We start from the raw sequence: 21,411 nt of genomic DNA on the forward strand, positions 1-21,411 counted from the left end.
CACAGATAAATGTATTATCAGTCTTAAACATTTTAAAAATATTTCAGTCTATATTTAATGGCCAGTGGTTTTACTAAAAACCAACCAACCAACCAATTTAGGCAAGTTGTAATTTTTAACACCACCTATAAAGCTCGAGTCTTCACCACTTTGAGCAGCATGGCTTGTACCTGAGTGTTCACTGCTTAACTGATTATTTCTGTATTGTCTTTTCCACCAGGACTTGATAGTATTTAGTGAGGATGAGCAGACCCCCGCCACCACCACTTTGCCACCTCCGTTTCCTGCTGAGGGCTCTTCAGATGGAGCACCACCAGTGGTGCAGGCAGCTGCCAGTGACTCCTGGAACAGAAGTATGTTGGCTTAACAGTTCAAAATCTGAGCAGGGACAGAAGTTCTGTATTAATACAGAATCTTTAACTGAATGAGCTTTACCAAAATAAGTCAGTTTGGGAGGCATTTTATATAACCACTTTACTGCTGAATAACATAGCTGATACATGGGGCAAAACTCACATCAGCTTTTGGTCTATGTATCCTGTGCTTCAAAGGAATAGTCCATTCCAATGAACAGGGAAAGAGTTAATTGAAATAGGCAGACCTAAAAAGGGTTCAGTTTGATTTCAGGCAACCATCCATAAATTTGGATGCTTGTTCTGACTCTGTCTCCTTTGGTTCCTTACCTTCAACCCTCTCATTAATTAGACGCCCCTGAAGTCTTCCCCTAACAAGGCTGCTGCATGTAGGACATCAGTTTTTTTGTTTGTCCTTGGGCACCCTATGTATTTAAATTTTTCCTACACTCTAAACTTTCCCTGTTCAGAGGTGCGCACTGAGTGCATTGCTTAGAAGATTAGAATACAGCAAAGCATGAGACTCAACCAGAGAGGCTGTCAATACTGCTAGATAGCAGGATGTTCAAACCATAGTGGGGAAGGGTTATAGGAAGGAAGGGGTGTGTGGAAAAGGAGTTATTAAGAGGCAGCCAGGGAAGGGAGTGAAGGAAGAGGCTAGGGCATGGAGCTGGTGCTGTGGAAGGGGTCTAGAAAGAAGGGAAGTTTTTTTGAGGCTGTGGAGAGAGGAGGAAATATGAACTGTAAAAAAGTTCTGAAGCGTTTCAGAGAAAGGGTTGAGATTCAGTTCAGTTAATACTTGAGACCCCAGATTGTACAGTCCTAGTTTAAGAAGAGCCTCTGAAATGGAGTTATTGCTATACAGACGCTCCCCAGGTTACGCAAACCTGATTTACGCAAATCTACAATTATGGAAAAAGTTCCGTAAGCTTTTTTCTTTTTTTTATTTGCGTAATTGTTGAGTATACGTTCCTGACTTATGCAAAATTCGACTTACGAATCGGGGAGCATCTGTATTGCTTTCTAACAGCTGATGCTGGCTTAAGTTATTAATTGTAAGTAGGAGCTATTCAGCTTCTCCACAATATGGTTTGTATTTTTCTCCCCTCTACTTCATTAGGATAAAAGGCTGAAATCAGCTTCCTTAAGAAGAGTTCACATGTTCCTGCTGCTATCTCTTCTCCTGCACCTCAAGGGAGAGTTGTGACATCACAATTGGTTGCCATGGAAACAAGTGATGTCACAAGCAGAGAATTATGTCCTCAGGCGCAAGACATGGGGGCGAGAGAATAATAAGCAGCTGGAGTAGGTGAACTCTCAAGGAACCAAGATCCTGTTTTCATGCCAACACTTGTCTCCTTAGTGATAAAAAATGAGGAGGAGTGAAATGCAGAAAATCTCATAGCTTAGAAGCTGAATTTCTTTTACATTTTTAAAGTCTTCCATAAGGCTTTATATTATAAATATAAATTATATTTAGGTATAAGCATAAGAAGCCTATTCGGGGTGGGGGTGGGGATTGTTTGCTTTTACTCCTTGCCCTTCCCTGCCTTTAAAAACATAAGAGAATGTGTCACCTCATTATTTGTGTATGTGAAACAGGCCATAAATATGTCTTTCTAAAAAGCCTATCATAAAAATGGGGGGAGGGGAGAGAACAAGGATGAGGGGATTCATTTTTCTGCTCCTGTGAATGCAATAGGTAAAAACCAAAGCTGCCTGGGGTAAAAGCTGAACCTCACTACACGTAGGGCTGAAATCTCTCCCTACTTATCCTGCAGGGGGGGAAAAAAGTTTATCATCATACCATGTTGCAAAGCCTAAAATAATACTGGGGTCTGTCATGTGAATTTTGGGAAAGATGGACAATTCAAACCAGTTCCACATGCCTTTATCTAATCTTTCTGCTATAAACACACACAGTATAATCCCCCTATGTTTTCTAGACTGGTTCTTATCTCAGCTGATCATAGAATCATAGAAGATTCCTCATGAAGTCATCTAGTCCAACCCCTTGCTCAAAGCATGACTAACCCCAACTAAATCATCTCAGCAAGGGCTTTATCAAGCCAGACCTTAAAAACCTCTAAGGATGGAGATTCCACCATTTCCCTAGGTAAGCCATGCCAGTGCTTCACCGCCCTCCTAGTGAAATAGTTTTTCCTAATATCCAACCTAGACCTCCCCCACTGCAACTTGAGACCATTGCTCCTTGTTTTGTAATCTGGTGCCACTGAGAACAGCCGAGCTCCATCTTCTTTGGAACCCCCGTTCAGGTAGTTGAAGGCTGGTTCCAAATCTCCCCTCACTCTTCATTGCTGCAGACTAAATAAGCCCAGTTCCCTCAGCCTCTCCTCACATAAGTCATGTGCCCCAGCCCCCTAATAATTTTCATCGCCCTCCACTGGACTCTCTCCAATTTGTCCAAATCCGTTTGGGGGGGTAGGGGGGAAGAGGGAGGAAAGTGGAGGCAATACTCCAGATGTGGCCTCACCAGTGCCGAATAGAGGGGGAAAAAATCACTTTCCTTGATCTATTAATGCAGCCCAATATACCGCTAGCCTTCTTGACAACAAAGGCACACTGTTGACTCATATCCAGCTTCTCGTCCACTGTAATCCTCAGGTCCTTTTCTGCAGAACTGCCGCTTAGCCAGTCGGTTCCCAGGCTGTAGCAGTGCATGGGATTCTTCTGTCCTAAGTGCAGGACTCTGCACTTGTCCTTGTTGAACCTCATCAGATTTCTTTTGGCCCAATCCTCCAATAGGTCACTCTGGTTCCTATCCCTACACTCCATGTATCTACTACTCCCCCCAGATTAGTGTCGTCCGCGAACTTGCTGAGGGTGCAATCCATCCCATCATCCAGATCATTAATGAAGATGTTGAACAAAACTTGCCCCAGGACTGACCCCTGGGGCACTCCACTTGATACCAGCTGCCAACTAGACATCAAGCCATTGATTACTACCTGTTGAACCCGACGTTCTAGCCAGCTGTCTATCCACCTTATAGTCCATTCATCCAGCCCATACTTCTTTAACTTGCTGGCAAGAATACTGTGGGAGACCACAACAAAAACTTTGCTAAAGTCAAGGTATATCACGTCCACTGCCTTCCCCATATCCACAGAGCCAATTATCTCATCATAGAAGGCAATCAGGTTGGTCAGGCACAGGCCTTGTCAAATTGACTGCATCAGATGTGCATGGTACTTGATTTCAAAGTACGGCAGAATGGAACCCAACCAAAGAAAGGGGTTTAAGATATATTGTATTATTTTTTAAAAGAAAACAGCTCAGCTGAAAGTATCTGCACTAATTATAATTCACCTTACAGCTCTATCCCTTTTCTCTCAATATGTTATCCAAAGTTTTGATTTACGCTGTCACCATTTCAATCTCATTTTTGCTGAATAGGATACCACTGGTAAGTATATTTGGAAAACATACAGCTCTGAATCTGAGCATGCCAGGATGTTCCCCAGTTTTGAGTTTCTGGCTTTTGCAGGACTATGGTAGGTTGCATAGGTTGTTATGCTTGTCTTTCCATTCTAGTTTTCAATTAACATTTTTCCCCATATGTTCAGTAGAGGCTTACTGTTAGAATGGTGGAGAGTGCTGCAAGGTGTATAGGGAGAGGTATGTGTGGGGAGCAGAGTGCTGGACTAGGAGGGGCTCTGCAGATCAGGAATGAATTGTATTTTTTAATAATTATTTATATTGCAGTAGCACCTAGAGACCCCAATTAGGGCCTCATTAGGCTATGTGCCAAACACAACAGTAAATGACAGTCCCTGCCCCAAACAGCTTAACATTCCTACCTTATGAGACGCAATAGGTGGATAAAAAAAAGGAGGGGGGAGCAAGTGAAATAATTAGGATAGCATAATAATCAGCAGAACAGTGTGTGAAAGCTTACCTAGCACTTGCTTGTACTGTCCTGACCCTGGCTATCAAGTACTTTTCAGTCTCAATGAGAAAACTGCAAACACACACACACACGTCTTTCAATCAGATTTTACATGTTAACCAAGATGTGGAAAGTCAATACTCAGTTAATTATTCTAGTTGTATAAGCAGACCCAATAGTCAGACTTATTAGTGCAGTCTAGTAAACACCTTGAGTGTTTTTCATCTACAAATTCCATTTCCAGAACTACTCAGTACCCATTAAGAACAGAGAAAAGGTATAGTTCAATTTTTAAAAAGCAGCAGCAAGTTGAAATTGGTGCATGCGGCTTAGTTCTAGATAAAGCGACAGCAGTTAAACCACAGTTGAAACCCCAAAGAGAGGATGGCTGAGAAATAGAAGCATATCCTAAAAACCTGCAGCATTCTCTTTTCATATAACATAAATGAGGTATGACTGCAATCATAGTCACTGAACACATGACACTTAAATGACTTCCTTTCCCCCTGCCTTTGAAAAACCTAATTTCCTTCTTCTAGTTGCTCATTCTAGAAGGCGGTTGTCTGCAGTGCATTACTGTGAAATTCAATGCAGCCCTTATTACAACCACCAAAAAACCCAACAACAACCAAAAAACCCTCAAATACAGAGAAAAATCATCAAGAGAGAGAAGGTTTCCAGAAACTAGTCAAAATACAAACCCAGCATGGGAAAAGGGAATGGGATTTAACAATGTCTGACGCCTAAACATTCTGTTTGAACTGGTCTTATGTATGTTAAGGAATAATGGGCCAGACCTTCAACTAGTGTGAACTGGCATTGCTCCATTGAAGTCAGCGGCGCTACAACAACTGAGGATTGGTGCAGTATCTTTGTTCTGTAAATTCCTAAAGAAATGTCAGTATTCTATCAGATTGCCTTTAGTATTAGCCACATTTTTCAACAAGAAGCTGGTTTTGAAACAAGGCTCTGAGGTGAGAGAGACTTCCTTTGAGGGATTTGACACATACAGTAGGTCTACACTGCAATAAAACACCCACGGCTGCCCATTTTAGCTGATTGGGGGTAGACATTTAGGCTGGAGCCTGGGCTCAGAAACTCTTCTCCCTCATGGGGTCCCAGAGCCCAAATGCCTCAGTGGCGGCGGTGGCTGTCCCTTGATACGAGGATGATGTCTGTCAGGGGGAAAAGTCACGATGAGACGTAAGATGGCTGAGGAGTCCAATCTGCGCTCTAAGGGTTTTTCCGCATATGTGACAGGTGGTTGCTTGGAGAAAGCACAACTGCTGGCTGGGATGCTGTACACTTTCCTTCCTCCTCTGCCGTTTCTCAGTCTCTTGAGCAAGGCGATTCTCTTCAAAAGGGGCTGAGGCTTGATGTATGATGCGATGCCATTGCAGTCTATTGCCAGACAGCTCTTAACAATTCGTGGGGTCAATACCTCCCTTCTTAAGATATACTTTAATGGTACCCTTGTAGTGTTTCCTCTGTCCCCCACGGGTCCTCTTACCATGACTAAGTTGAGAAAAGAGGACTTGCTTCGGAAGACGAGTATCAGCCATCCACACACAATGACCAGCCCAGTGAAGTTGATGTTTCATAATTTTCATCTCAACTGTGATGTTAGCTGCAGAGAGAATGCTGCCATTGGTACGATGGTTTTCCTATCTGATACGGAGAAACTTCTTAAGGCAGCACTGTTGGTACCACTCCAGATGCTTACGATGGCTTTGGTATGTCACCCACGTCTCACACCCATAAAGGAGATTGGGGATGACTGCTGCATTGTAGACCAGGATCTTAGTTTCCATCTGCAGATCTCTGTCAATAAAGGCGTGATGAAGCAACTTTCTGAAGGATGTGCTAGCATAGCAGATCCTATGTTCGAGCTCCACATTAAGATCCAAATGTCTACACGGCAGTTTTATAGCCCTGCAGTCCAAGGCCCACAAGCCCACGTCAGTGAGGACCCAGAGCTCAGGCTCCAGCCCAAACCTAAACGTCTACACTGCAATTTTACAGCCCCACAGCCCAAGTCAACTGACATGGACCAGCGCTGGGTATTTTATTGCAGTGTAGACATACCCTGTATATGTTTGTGTGCGTGGTCTGAGAAGCCAGACACTGAAAGGGGAAGTTTTACCTATTTAGACAACAAGCAACTTTCAGTCCTTTTTTAAATGGTTAGATGGACAATTATTCTGCAAGCTTTACAGCCCAGCTTGCAGAGTGTCTCATTGTTGTTATCCTGTCAGGCAGTTAATGTGTAAAACCATTTATTTTCTGTTTTCATGGCTGCACCTCAAGAAATGCATTCTATTTTATCTAAACTGAAATGGATCTGGCTGTTCTGTTTGGGAAAATATTGACTGTAATGTCCTGGAATGGTCTGTTTGCCTGTTTTCAAATTCAAAACAAAGTAAAGAGGAATTAACTGATGAATTGTTGGTCTCGCATCAGAGAAAATCAGCCCCTAGAAATTGCCCTGGCACTGCCTAGGGGTAGGCTGGGCACCAAATGGGCCACACCAAAAGGCTAAAAGCAGTTTCACCCTCCATTCCCCTGACACAGCTCTGTCAGGGCATGCCAATTCTAACCTACAGCCCCTCCCTTGAACACATTAACTAAGACATTAAAAAGAAAACAGGCAAAAGAGTAGTGCAACAGCCCACCGTATGTTGCCTTGCCCTTCATGGGCTGAAAACATGGCATACTCAGCCCCTCTGGGGGATGGTTCACATCCCGTTGCTCCCAAGCAGTGCTCTCCAGCTAAAACTCAGGGCAGCCCTGACGGGTTTTAGACTAGGGACAATTAACCCAATTCTAATGCTCCTTGGAGAACAAATATCTGAGAATGGGCTCTTCAGTTTAGCAGAGAAAGGTACAACATGATCCAATGGCTGGAAGTTGAAGCTAGACAAATTCAGACTGGGAATGAGGCATAATTTTTTTACAGTGAGGGTAATTGCCATTGGAACAACTTATCAAGGGTTGTGGTGGATTCTCCATCACTGGCAATTTTAAAATCAAGACTGGCTGTTTTTCTAAAAGGTCTCCTGTAGGAATTATTTAGGGGTGGCCTGTGTTATACAGGAGGTCAGACTAGATGATCACAGTGGTCCCTTCTGGCCTCAGAATCTAGGACTCTAGAGCAGGGGTCGGCAACCTTTCAGAAGTCATGTGCCAAGTCTTCATTTATTCACTCTGATTTAAGGTTTCGCATGCCAGGAATACATTCTAACGTTTTTAGAAGGTCTCTTTACATACAACAATAGTTTAGTTATATATTATAGACGTATAGAAAGTAAATAAGGTTTTTAAAATGTTTAAGAAGCTTCATTTAAAATGAAATTAAAATGCAGAGTCCCCCGGACCGGTGGCCAGGACCCGGGCAGTGTGAGTGCCACTGAAAATCAGCTCACGTGCTGCCTTTGGCATGCGTGCCATAGGTTGCCTACTCCTGCTCTAGTGGGAGCAGTAGGACACAGAACCTTACATGGGCTGAAAAAGTCAATTAGGGAAAATTGTAGGAGGGCATACTGTGACTATTCTACCTGCCCAGGTTTCAGTACTCCCCCATACTGATTGCCCAGGCAGGACTAAAGCCTGCAGCCCATTTTTTCTACCAAGGCTAAAGGATAAGTAATCAGACTGCTGGCATGATAGTGGAGGACAGGTGCAAATGGGGTTCATTTAAACTGCAAGGCTCAGCTGTCAAGTATAAAAAGGAGAAAGAACAAAGGTGCTGGGAAGACGTTGGTCTCAGCCTGATGGTCGTTTGGCTGCTACAACGTGCACCTTGGAAAGAGAAAAATCTTGTCCTTTGTTGATTTTTCTGCTTGTATCCAGAAAGGGGGAGAATTATTTTTTACAGGATTCAATTCTGGAAAAAAGAACAACTGTTTTTGTTTTCTATTTGGTGAGCTACTTGGGCATGGGGGTGGGGACCCTAGGGGTCCTGACTCCTCCTTAAACAAAAAGGATCATTAATAACATTGTAGCTATATAAGCTAAAATGAGATTAACAATCCTTATGCTTAGGTTGGAATGAAGGTGTCAGGAATAGTTCCAGCCCTCATGCACATCATTACATAATTACTAGGACTGTTAACCATGCCCTGAAGAGTCCTATATTGTCCATTGCTGGAGACAACCTACAGGACGAAAGGAACCAGTGATCTGATTAAAGTGCAACAACTCATATGCTCCAGATGACATATAATGCAATATAAAAGAATTATGGCTCTGCTCTCACCTGCATGGGTGTAGATAAGGTATAACAACTGAAGTCAATATTTCCACTAATGTAAAACTGGTGTAAGTGAGAGAAGAATCAGATCTATTTATAAATTAAAAATCAGGGTGAGAGGGTGGCCTGTGACCTTGTAACTGTGTACTCCTCCATTCTGAGACCCATGTTTTAAGTTTACGCAGCCTTTCAAAGAGATGCTTGTTGGCAAACTCAAGGGTATTTTCATAGTGCAAGCACTAAAAACATTGACAAATTAGAGATAGAGGAGATCACTCCTCTTTGGGCCCAACCGATCAAAAAATACAGTTCACGTACCATGTCTGTTGGCTGACGTGCAAGTCCATAGACTTCTTTGTGGAACAAGGCAGTTTAAAAGGAATTAACTGCAACTTTGAAAGAAATTCTTCTGGCTGCAAGGAAATAAAAGTAACATTCTGGAGCACTTTTGGCTGCAGATAGTGCCAAGAGAAGGAGCGAGTAAGCTCTTGGATCTCTCCCCAAAACTATTGCAGGGGGATTTGACAGTTTTGGATGCATTTTGACTAGTTCCTGGAAACCTTCTCTCTTTTGATGATTTCTCTCTGTATCTGAAGTTTGTGATACTGTGATACCAAGCTATTGAGTAAGACTAGTGTGATCATTTCTAGGAAACTAAGCCTCTCATAGGTGATTAGCATTTAAATAAGACAGTCACTGAGGAGTATAAGTTACGTGCACCAAAATAGCATTCAGCTTGAGCAAAACAAATTTGAATACAATACTATGACTAGAGATCATAATTACAGATATTGAAGAGAGCACAGTGTTATGGGTTGGTTATAACTGCAGCACTATTGAAATAACAGGGGTGCTGCAGGTCAGGATCAATCATTGGCAAAGATCCGTGGGAGAGCAGATCTAGAACAGCAGAGTAGGTTGCATAGTCACAGGAAGGCTGGTCCCCCAACTACTGCTTTGAATAGTAGATAGAGCACTGGACTGAGACTCATGAGACCTGGTTCTGTTCCTGGCTCTGCAAGTGACCTGCTGTGTGGCCTAGGGCAAGTAATGGCCTTCTCTGTGCCTCAGTTTCCCCATCTGTAAAATGGGGATAATGATACTAACCACCTTTGTAATGTGCTTTGAGCTCTACTGAGGAAAAGTGCTATATAAGAACTAGATACTATTATTATTGAAACCTAGATATTTTGGCTCAGATACAACTGTGATGGGTGGCAGCACAACACCCTAAAATAGTAGTGGGAGACCAGGGTTCAAGTTCCTGCTCCACATCAGGCAGAGGGGGAATTTAAACCCAGGTCTCCCACATCCTGGGTGAGGGTGCTAGCCACTTAGATATTGGCTGTAAGGGGGGCACCGCTGCCTCCTCTTGGCTTAGGTGCCTAACTCCAGGGGAGGTTTCATGCCTATGAATCCCAATTAGAGAGAGGTGCTTAAATCCAGGCCAGAGGGAGGCGACTAACTCCCATTGAGGGATGGAGTATAGGCTTATACCCCTTTTGCATTGCCTGCTAGGGAGCTTAGGTGGCTCCCTGCTTGGCTTACTGGCTTTTATAAATCCCATTTTTAGGTGCCTAACTCTCCCCATATACCCAGGGTACAAGGACCCTGGGTCCCTAACTTGGAGTAGTGAATTCCACTAGGCAGCATGGCATCTAAAAGTGAGATGGTGCAATGGTCTGTATTGCAGCGCCTACATGCCGTCATGAATCTAGCCCACAGTGCTGTTTGGAGTGGCAGAATTTGGCCAGTAGCACATGTGCTTGTTCACTATCCTTTGCTTCCTATCCCTTCCAGGGGAATGAATGAGGTGGTTCTGAGGGCAGAGGCAATGAGAGCCAACCGAAAATGAACGCTGAATGCAGCATTTCCTAGTATCAGATCCTCTGTGGGAGTGTTCTGGTTCAGTAAGCTGGTGTTCAGGTTAAGAAAACAGCAGACGGGTAAATGGAATGAAAAGCTAACATGAGAATTGGGAGCCCAATGCCGAAGGAGAGAGGTGCGGATCATAATAAGAGGGAGGAAAAGGAAGAGCATCTTCAACACATTTCTCAGATGGTTCCTTGCCACTACTCTCAGCTTTATACTGTTTCACTGTGAAAAAACTGGAATGCATGTATTATTAAATGACTTCCAAATGTGTTTTCTACAAAGGCTATAGTATTCATAGAATCATAGAATATCAGGGTTGGAAGGGACCTCAGGAGGTCATCTAGTCCAACCCCCTGCTCAAAGTAAGACCAATCCCCAACTAAATCATCCCACCCAGGGCTTTGTCAAGCCAGGCCTTCAAAACCTCTAAGTAAGGAGATTCCACCACCTCCCTAGGTAACCCATTCCAGTGCTTCACCACCCTCCTAGTGAAAAAGTGTTTCCTAATATCTAACCTAAACCTCCCCCACTGCAATTTGAGACCATTACTCTGAACAGCCTAGATCCTCTCTCTGGAACCCCCTTTCAGGTAGTTGAAAGCAGCTATCAAATCCCCCCTCATTCTTCTCTTCTACAGACTAAATAATCCCAGTTCCCTCAGCTTCTCTTCATAAGTCATGTGCTCCAGCCCCCAATCATTTTTGTTGCCCTCCACTGGACTCGTTCCAATTTTTCCACATCCTTCTTGTAGTGTGGGGCCCAAAACTGGACACAGTACTCCAGATGAGGCCTCACCAATGCCGAATAGAGGGGAATGATCACGTCCCTCGATCTGCTGGCAATGCTCCTACTTATACAGCCCAAAATGCCGTTAGCCTTCTTGGCAACAAGGGCACACTGTTGACTCATATCCAGCTTATCCACTGTAACCCCTAGGTCCTTTTCTGCAGAACTGCTGCCTAGCCACTCGGTCCCTAGTCTGTATTGAGAAGGCACTTAAATATAAACAAGTTAGAATTTTAAATTATTCTCAAAAATATAGAGTAAGGTATAGAGATTTCAGATCTTTCCATTATTAGAAATATATTATCTCATCATTCCTTACCTACGTACATATGTGCACACACAAACACCCCCCACTTTCTCCTGCCCCAGCAATTAAAGACCCATCTTTCAAATGTAACATTTAACAAGAGCATACAGTATCTTTGTTAAAAGACAGACTGTATCTACCATTGAATCAGTACATTAACTGATTCTAATCTCCCCACTGTATCAACAGTTTAATACTGAAGGCAGTTAATGTACTGGTCTTTTTATTATCTCTGAGCTCTATTTCCTTTGAGCACTGTAATTACTCGCAGAGGAACTTTCATTCACACATTCTTAAACCGTGAGATACATTTCAACTTTTAAAAAATCTCTTGTCACACCTGCTGACTCTCTGCTTTGAAACCTGTAATGCATGCATATCGGGCTAACATGGAAATTGCTCACAGCAATAGCCTCTGGGAATCTAGCTCTGTCTAACAAAACCACATGGTGGTGTATGAAGAATAATGCAGTGTGCCCCAGTAACAAGAAAGTGGAGATATCAAGAGAGAGCAATCGAGAAGGCACTAGTACTGTAGGACAGAGCTTTATATCTTAGAGGGGCAGTAGCAAATGGGAATTGTGTGCGGCCCAGAACCATAGGTGCTGGAACTAGGGGTGCTGCTGCACAACCTGGCTTGAAGAGGTTTCCATCATATCCAGGATTTACAGTTTGGTTCAATGTCTCTCAGCTCCCCCACTATACAAATTGTTCCAGCACCCTGGGCAGAACCATATTCCAACTACTGGGTGCATCTCAAGATCCTCTGAAGCAATCTTTCCCAAGCTCCTTCTGGCAAATGCTCAGAGAATGCTTAAATTGGATTGGGACAAAGTCCTAAACAGTGATAGTAAGAGTAATAAGGGCGAGGACTGTATGTTGGAGAACTTCTCCCACCACTTTATGAAAAGCAAGGGCTAATCCCCCTCTCACCCTTTGCCCTTTTCTTACATTCAAACAGTTTTGTGAGTCTATGATAACTGTATAGGGAAGCTGAGATTTTCGAGATTAATTCTGGTCTGAGTGAAATTACATACATCACATTCGCAGGATTGGGCCTTAAAAGGCAGAAAACCAACGGAAGAGTGGAGGTTGGGGTCCAAGTAGATGATCGGCACATATTAGTAACATGCATGTTTTGAAGTTTATTCAAAGTTGGGGTGAAGTGGAAATGGCAAAAGAGGAGTTAATAGGAGCAAGGAGGAGGAAAAAAGGAGGAGGAAAAGTGACACTGAGGGGACAGAGAGAAAGTGATATGGAGAGAGGAAAGAGGAAAAGAAGGATGAAGAGGAGCATGTGCGGGTAAGGAGACTAAGGCTGGCAGTGGGGGGACTGCGATAGGGAAGGTAGGGATACTTGCCTTTTCCATTTTTTAAAAAGCCTTTTACATACTTTATTAAAAAAACCCAGAACCACATACAATTGCCCTTGCCTAATTCTATTATTTTAGCTTTACCTCTGCAACATAACCATTGTTCTTGATAAATTTAACAAAATACCACCCAGTCCCTTTCCACCAAACAACTGAGCTCCAATCCACAAAGCAGGTTCCCTCCCTATAGATAGATAGATAATATTGTGTGTGTGTGCGCGTGTGCAGGCAACCTCCACCCCAATTCCCCACACTCATCGCCACCCTGCAGAAAATAGAAGTCCAGATGAGTTCTGATAATTTCTCTAGGTGATTAGATTTCTGAAGGCTGCTCTGGAGCCAATGCTGTGGTGTTGGCAGCTCTGTGCCTCTAAGGAGGGAACCTGCTTAAGCCTCCCCACCTGCAGAGGTGGTGGTATCTGGGGGAGGCCTCAGGGGAGTCAAGAGCCCAAAGTTTGGCTTAAGACACTGGAATGCAGATCCCATTTTGAATGCAGAGCAAAGCAGGGAGTTTCAAAAATTGTTGCAAAAAGTTCTATGTTTTTAGCTGAATTAATAGTTATTAACCATTTTTTAAATTAATAGAACTTACCTTATAAGGATTTCAGGAGTGTCTGCCTGTCTCATGCATTCCACTGCTGAATCAAACTGCCACGTTAACTTACATCAGATTGTCAAGATTACATCTTATGGTTTGATTGTTAATTTTCTAATTATACATAAGACACTTAGGTTTAGCGATTTATGGTAATTTGTAACGAGATGTAATAATTAGAATTGTACATTAGTGCACTTTTCTATGAATTACGAACTGTTTCATAGACAGCAGATCATTCCAGCTCAACTGCTGACTCACTGTGTAAGCTCAGGAGAGTCACTTAACCTCTCTGGGTCTCATTAACTCCCCTGTAAAAATGAAGATACTGTATTGTACACCTTTGTAAAATGTTTTGAAATCTATGGCTGGAAAGTGCTAAGCATTATTGTTATTGCAATTCTAACTAACTTGGGCAGCCTAGCCTAGCAGCTAAGCACACCAGACTGGGCCTGAGGAGATCTGGGTTCTAGTCCCAGCTCTGGCCTGCTGGGTAACCTTGGGTAAGTCATTTCCCCGCTCTGTACCTCAGTTTTCCCCATCTGTAAAATGGGGATAATCTACCTCCTTTGTAAAGTACTTTGGGACCCTCTGATGAAAAATGCTATTTTAGAGCTAGTTACTGTATTAATATTATTACTTTTCCCATCCAAGATGCAGCTCCTTTTCGGTGACATTATTCTCACTTTTTGCCTGACAGGTGTCATATCCTTCCCCTCACAGAGAAGCCTATCTACTTCACAAAAGTGGGACACAGGCAGGAGAACATACAGCACAATCACAAATCCTGCTTCAACAATCACTCTTATGCCTCCTTCAAGGACCCAGTCAGCAAACACTCCCAAAATTGCAGCAATGTTGCTTGGTCGTCAGTCATCAGTTCCAGAAAAGCCTGCCACAACCAGCCAACATGTCCCAGAGTCAGACTTTCTTCCCTCTAGCAGCGTAGCTTCTGTGGAGACCCTTTACCTCTCCCCTACCTTCAATGTCTTTGATCCTTTAGGGAATAGTGTGGCAAACAGTGAGATTCTGAAACCAACTCCATCTTCTTCTAAACAATTCCCTGGACCGAATACAACCACCATGCTAAACTTCAATTCCTCCACACCTAATAGTGTGCAGACATTTAACACAAATCTCCACCTTTCCCCAAGGCCAGGTGAGTTTGTGCATTCCATGTCTAACAGAAGACAAGTGTCTAATTTGCATTCTAATTTCTTTGTTACCTCCTCTCCCAGCCACATCCTCTTTGTAGTTCTTGCAAAACATGCATGCAGTAGTGGCAGCACTCAGCAAAGGAAGTTAGCCTTTCAGAATTTAGAAGGTGTTAAGAAAAAAAGCTGTCGGTGCCTCCTCTAGTGCAGCAGGCATCCTTGCTGTCACTAGCGTGAACACAATACTAAATGTTCAGAGCTACTTAAATGGAGGTTAAGTAACATCTTTCCTTTACATTTTCATATTCAATATTAGATACGACAAGCCAAAGCAAAATCTTACAGAATGAAAGCAGTAATAAGTATCTTTAATTAACAAAGCCCTTGAAAATGCTGTAAAATGTTTGTACATCATTTAAGTGAATTTAGTGCAGTTGCAAGGTGCTGGGGACTGAAATTCTCAGGTTACTCACCGAACAGATACAGCATAGTTAATGTCAGAACAAGCTTTCCCCCCAGTCCCACCTCCACTGTTCAACCCTGACCATAAGGTAATTCAGTCTCCATGGCCCATTCACTGCTTGGGTTCTCTGCTAAGACTGCCAACAAGAGTGTCCAGTAGTACCAACTCGCTCCCTTACTAGGGCCTGGACAGAGACCACAAACTCACTTCACCTATCAGATAGTAATTAATGATCTGCGGTATATCAGAAACTAGTGGTTTAGAAGTGAAAGGTTCCTTATCCCATTCCTGGTCCCCAGACCTAGCTAGTCCTGTGACTTTTGTACCATACCGCTTTATACGTGTGACACGCAAACAAATGAAACCCCTTTGTTTTCTTCTCACATGAGAAGTTCTCTCTAAACAGAAACTGTCAGGAGTTAGTAATCTTGTGTTCACACCTGTGAGAGTTACTGGATGTCAGAAGAAACCTCTGAATGAGGAGACAGGACTAGAGAGTGAATAGCTGCCTCCATGAGAGTCAGTGCAGTGTTCTGAAGGTTCATTTATTAAGAAATGCTTCTCACTTGCTGATAGAGTCAATTGCTTTTGAAAGCAGCTATTTTTTAAGTTTAAAACGGGCATTTCTGAGACTTTCCCATTTAGGTTTATACAATGTTGTTGTACACAAAGAAACATTCTTGGGTCTTGAAAATGTAAACAAAAATTCAATCATTTGGTAATGTTTTTAAGTCAGTTGCACTAAGCATTATTCCCCTCTTCACCTCATAGTCACGGTGTTGAGCCAGCTTATTGTTCTCACCTCTGAGGAATCCATCTCTGTCTGGCAACATATCATACTCAGTCTAGATCACTGAGCCAGATTCATTTTAGCATTTTGTGCACATAATTGTTTTGGAGAGTGTGGAAAACAAGGTGGATTGCATCCTAAGGTGATAGTGACCACCTTAAAGAGGGTGGAACTTGTAAAAGAAGACACTTTACTCCAATAAAGTGTCACTACTGCCAAATGAAACTAAATTGATGCCACCAAGGAGATACTAAGTATTTTCAGAATAGAAAAGGAAGCCAGTTACTCATGGAAGCAGCAATCAAGTGGAGACTCTCTCCATCCCAGAAAAAGAATAAAAAAAATAAATAAATAAAGTCTGATCTGTTTGGTGAAAGTCAGACACCCAAGCCCTCTTATACATTGTACATGGAGATTTGCAAGACACATACTCGTACTGTTAAATTACATGTGTGTTTATATTTTAGATAGTAGTGTATAGGTATAATCAAAATATTATCAGTAGCCTGGAGGCAAAAAATCTGTTAAACTGCTCCTTTCAGAGCCTATAGTTATTTGTGTCACTCCATGTTTTTTATTTTTATCCTGCAGGACAAAATAATTGCATCATATTTGCTTTTTCACATAGGAGGTGGAATCAGTGCACAATGATGCAATGTAAAATGTCACAGTGTGAAGACTGAGTGCTAGGTCATGGCCCATAATAAAGCTCCTTTTTGGCACTCTGGCAGTGCAATGAAGACAAAGCTTTTCTAAAAAGACAGCTAAGGATTCCTCCAGCATGAGGGAATAAGGCTAGCATTACATAACTCTCTCCTTCCCAGCTGTTGAAGGAGGGAGAGTGCTGCACTGTAGTGATCCTCAGGTAGTGTAATGAACTCTGGGATCATTACAAACTGGTGTGACTTAGAGCAGCCCAGAGGCTGCTCTAAGTTACTCCAGGGGCCAAATAAGTCTCCAGCTGGTCCTAGGAAAGGGAGGACGACTGCAAAGTTGGCATAAAGCTACCTTCACCCTGTCCCAAGGTGTGGTAGGTGCTGCTCTGGCCCATCTGAGGATTTAACCCTCAGTGTAATGTCTTTGTAAGGCTGTGGGGCCTAGAAATGTCATTCCTATATTATCTAGTTGTCCTACAAACTCTGTGCTCTCAGGTCATGTATGAAAATCAGGAATTGTCTAATGAATTTTGAAATAAGTGGCTGTTCCACCTATAAACCTGAACAATGGTCTGTTACAATTTAGCACCATGCTGGATGTTTTAGTAGGTCCTTTTTGGCTTGCAAATCAGTCCAGTGTTAAGGCTGTTTGGGTCTTGTGTCAAGTACAGCATGTGGACTGAATGTTACATACGATACCACCTCATTTTCCTACCAGCTCTACTGTTTGTGTCTTTAGACTGTAAGCCTTTTAGGGCAGGGGTTAACGCTTGTGTGTGTGCGCCCAACACCCAGCACAAAGGGACCCAGGGCCCAATCGGGCCTTCAGACACTACCTTAGTATAAATAATTTACTACTACTACTATTAATTTCATGCCAAGATTGTATAGTGTTCATTTTTGTTTCTCTTTTACATACGTTTTAGATTCGACCAGCTCCATGGCAACAACGTCCTCTTTTTCCACCTTTTCCATCTCGTCCCCAGACTCAGTTGTTCCAGAGAACATAGTTCATCCTAACCTTATCCCTTCCTGTGGGCCTTCAGGCTTGTCTTCACCTCACAAGCTCTCCTCTTCTGTTTTCTTTAATTGTCTCAAGGACAGGGTTATACATCCTTTTTCTTGCCAAAGATCTGAGGAAGAGGAGAGTGAAAACACCAGCATCCTGAACCTTCTCCCAGATAATTCAAGACGTTGCGCTGGAAAAGTGAACAGTTTTGAGAGCAGAACTCTCCGCATTTCTGGTGGGAGTTGGGGGGCATTTCCTGTGCAAAATGTAGATCCTGTGGTTAACCCCAATATGCCTTCTGCTGGAGGGTCACCTAACGTGGGCACGACAAAGAAAGCTCTGGGCACTTTGGAGGAGATAAAAAATGCAGTTCTGGGACTGCGAGGGGACATAGGCAAAATGGCCCAGGAGCTGCAAACCATTGGCAGCCAGATGGCAAGCCTGGTGGGTGAGATTCAACATATGAGCAAGTTCTCGACAGCTTCCCAAACTGCTAAGGATGCCCCATGTCAGTAGTAATTTTCACAATTTTCCATGTAGCTTTGTGGTATCTTGCCCCAACAATACGCTTCATATAAGTCATCAGACCTCTTTTACAGTGTTGAAATAATTACAGATACAAATGCATAGGGCTGTTCTGTTCTTGTCATGGTCAATAAATAAATAATTTACATCTTTATCCTTTGAGTTTTGTTAACATTTAGACTACGCACACCTTGCATTTTACAAAATCTTCACATGGCACAGGACAAAGGTTTTGTGCATGCAAATCTGCCAGCGCAGTTATTTGTCAGCAAATAAAATAATATGTATCATGCCATTCATTTATAAGGTGTCCCTGCATGTCTGAACACCCCTGCCCCCTTTGCAAACTGTATAATATAAGTCTTAGTGGGGAAAAAGGCAGCATGTGCGTGCTTGGAAGTACCACAGATGTGGTACTACGGAATCCCAGAGGCAGCCACAGGAAATAGCTTACCAGAGATGTAAGATTCAAAAATAAGGTGCAAGTTAATTGTTTACAGAAACAAAAAAGTGAAATAACAAAATGCACCACTAAATGAACAGCAATCCTAATAACTACCCCAAATCATGCAAAAAATGACTTATAGCTGCCACATGACTCACTACTTTTTCAAGCTGTCTGTAAGCTCTACAGTTTGTTACTCTCACTGCTGACTAGGTAAGGACTAAAGCCTTGTATATTAAAAGCACTAGGCCCCTCTTCCTTCCAAGACAATGAGCCGCTGGCTCCTTCCCCACGCTGTGTCTTCCTAAGGGAGGATGACAAACTCACCCCCTTTCTATTTTACTTCATAAGGAGGGGTCCGAGTTAGCCTCTCTCAAGAATGGTTTTCCCTGGTTCCAGACCAAAACCTAAACAGGTGGATTGGCTGGTTGGCCCTGGACCCTGCCACACGCAACAGGTCCAGTCTAAGTATAAAGAGAGGGAGTGCCTGAGGAGTGGCTAGCAAACACTACATGGATTCTCAATTAATTCTGCAACTGACTTAAAGAAATTTCGCAAGCCCAACCGTCGGAACAAGCCCTCAGACACAGCTAATAAAAAAACCCAAATCTTCAAGCCCAATCCATTCTTGTCAGCGGAAGCCTGGTTGCACATGCCCAAAGGCAGAAAAATCTGCCTGGAGGAGCTCAAGGTGCCCTCAAACCCAATTGTTTCAGAAGGGTATGGAGCCAGATGTGCTGATTCAATGCATCTCCTAGGGAGCCACTTGTGATATGGCTTCTCTGGAGTCCTAGCTGGAGTTTAAGTCTTCTACTCTTCATCAGGATCCCCAAAGAAGGATGGTACCAGCACCTGCCCATTGCTGGAATTGAATGTGTCCAATGGTGCAACTGCAGACACAGGGAAGTTCAACTTGCAAACACTGTGCCTATGGGGGCAGTGGAGGAGGGAATCAAGCCCCTTAATGAAACGATGTCAGATATGATTCAGTCAGATCATCTAGATCAATCCCACTTAGTTTAATGCTTGGATCAGAGACCTCTAAGAAATACTTAGATGCTGCAGAAAGTGATGGTGGTAAGATGGATGTGGCATTCTTCTCTAGGAGTTAATATTGAACCAATGGCTTAGCAAGGTGTGTGGAAGCCCCATGCAACTGTAAGTGCAATCTTTCAGATGAGACAAAGACAAAGAGAGAAGACCTTAATGCTTGGCACTCCTTATAAAAATAAAGGCCAGTAAAGGTCACCCAGTGTCCTGACCAAAATTCCAAATTCCATTATGTGCTGCCTACCTAAAAACTCCCCACACAGTTTCACTTGGAAAAGGTACTCTTCACTTCCTGTCCTAACCTTTTGTGTAATATTGCTTTGTGTTACTGAAGTTGTGTTTTCATCCTGGAGATGGTCGCATTTCAGGTATGGATTAAGCATGCCCTATGTGTAGTTTGTGTGTTGCTTTCAATTTGTAAAATGCTTTGAGATCTTTTAGGACAAAAGATTCTATGTTGAAACGTAAAATCATCATTGCGCAGGTGTAAATTAAGGAGGAAAGCATTCCAGAGATACAGGACCTTGATAGAGAAGGCCACGCCTCCTGTCCTTTCAAAACTCTATAGTGGGATGATCAATTCCAATAGTCAGTTGACAGGACAGAAGGCTGTAGGTGGGCTCTCAGATAGACTGCTCTCATATTACTTTAGGGCGTAAATATTCGGACAATCATACTCGCTTAACATCAAACATAATTTGCCACAATAATTTTTGACATTATCCAAGGTTTTTCATTAAATGGGTGACCTTCCTCAGAGAGTGGTGCGTGGCATCACAGGGAGGCATAGCCAGTGCTGTGAACCTTCTGCTATAGCTTGTGAAGCAGGGGCAAGCACCGTGGGAGAGCGCATGCTTTACCCTTTAAAACAGGCATTGCAGTGCCTGCAGACTTTTACTCCCAGATGTATTCTGGCTGAGTCATGCCTCTAGGCACTTCTGCTTGGGCTGAATAGCCTCTATATCCCCCTCACCTTCCTGCTTGCACATCACCGAGTCACTTCTTGAAAGCCAGAGAGAGCAAGGAGAGGAGAGAGAACAAGAGGTTAATACTGAGACATGCAACTACAAGAGAACTGGCTTAAGGTTCTGAGGTCACAGGAGGAGAATATATACAATGATAACGGAGGTTCATCAATTTGAAAAACTCAGAACTGGAAACAGACGTGGAAATGCCAATAATAGACTCAATGTGGCTGATTTCAAGTGGCAGTTTAAATGCTGTCTGATAAAGGTCTAATGGAGAATAACTGACTGATGAGATTTGTTTGGAAGGGAGCATGCAGCGATAGAAAGGATGGATGGACCTAATCATTACGCTCCACTGGAAGACACAACTGTGGTTAATCAGAACCTGTCTGGTGTTGATGAATACATTAAAAGCTGCTGTGGGCACACTGCCCTCCCCTCTCTGGGGAGGTGGGCAGAATATTTCTGCCATGGCTGCTGCTAAAATAAGCTATTTGACTCTCTCTCTCGTATTCCTAGAAGATTATGAGAGATTCTTTACTGAAGATGTGGCCCCATCCTCTCAAAAAACACAACTTTGTATAAAATAAATCCATGTGTAAGGGAGAACCACCAAAAGGGCAGTGGATGTGGAGATAAGACTACCTACGAAATATGAAGCTGAAGAATGAACGGGACTGAGAAACCCAACCTTCTTCAAGTCTTCTACCTCCAACCCTATATATTGTATTAAACGAGTGGTGTTGGCTCACATGTCTTGGCCAGATTCCAACTTGGGCAACTTTCAGCTGGGCACACAGCTCTTTACTTCTTGTCTTACACTACAGAGTAGTGTTTCTGTGTAGTGTTGATCTTTACTCCTGTAACCCAATTTCTCTTGAGTTTAGGATTTTTTGGTAGCACA

At 43.0% G+C, this 21,411-nt stretch overlaps 1 protein-coding gene across 1 annotated transcript; it reads left to right on the forward strand.

The window, feature by feature from the left end:
- Nucleotides 1-232: 232 nt before the first annotated feature.
- On the forward strand, nucleotides 233-18,159 carry ENTHD1 (ENTH domain containing 1). Its single transcript, XM_042843532.2, has 3 exons — nucleotides 233-353; nucleotides 14,148-14,606; nucleotides 17,437-18,159. The coding sequence occupies exons 2-3, from the start codon at nucleotides 14,255-14,257 to the stop codon at nucleotides 18,033-18,035; spliced, it is 951 nt and encodes a 316-aa protein (XP_042699466.2). The 5' UTR covers nucleotides 233-353; nucleotides 14,148-14,254; the 3' UTR covers nucleotides 18,036-18,159.
- Nucleotides 18,160-21,411: the final 3,252 nt, after the last annotated feature.

The sequence above is a fragment of the Chrysemys picta genome, chromosome 1 (genome assembly GCF_011386835.1).
Source record: "Chrysemys picta bellii isolate R12L10 chromosome 1, ASM1138683v2, whole genome shotgun sequence".
Classification (NCBI taxonomy): Eukaryota; Metazoa; Chordata; order Testudines; family Emydidae; genus Chrysemys; species Chrysemys picta.

What these genes read in the sequence shown, in the direction of transcription:
- ENTHD1 (XM_042843532.2), top strand. Translation starts at nt 14,255, where the DNA reads ATGCCTCCTTCAAGGACCCAGTCAGCAAACACTCCCAAAATTGCAGCA. An exon ending in CCACCTTTCCCCAAGGCCAG is followed by an intron (nt 14,607 to 17,436) that starts GTGAGTTTGTGC and finishes CATACGTTTTAG; the next exon opens with ATTCGACCAGCTCCATGGCA.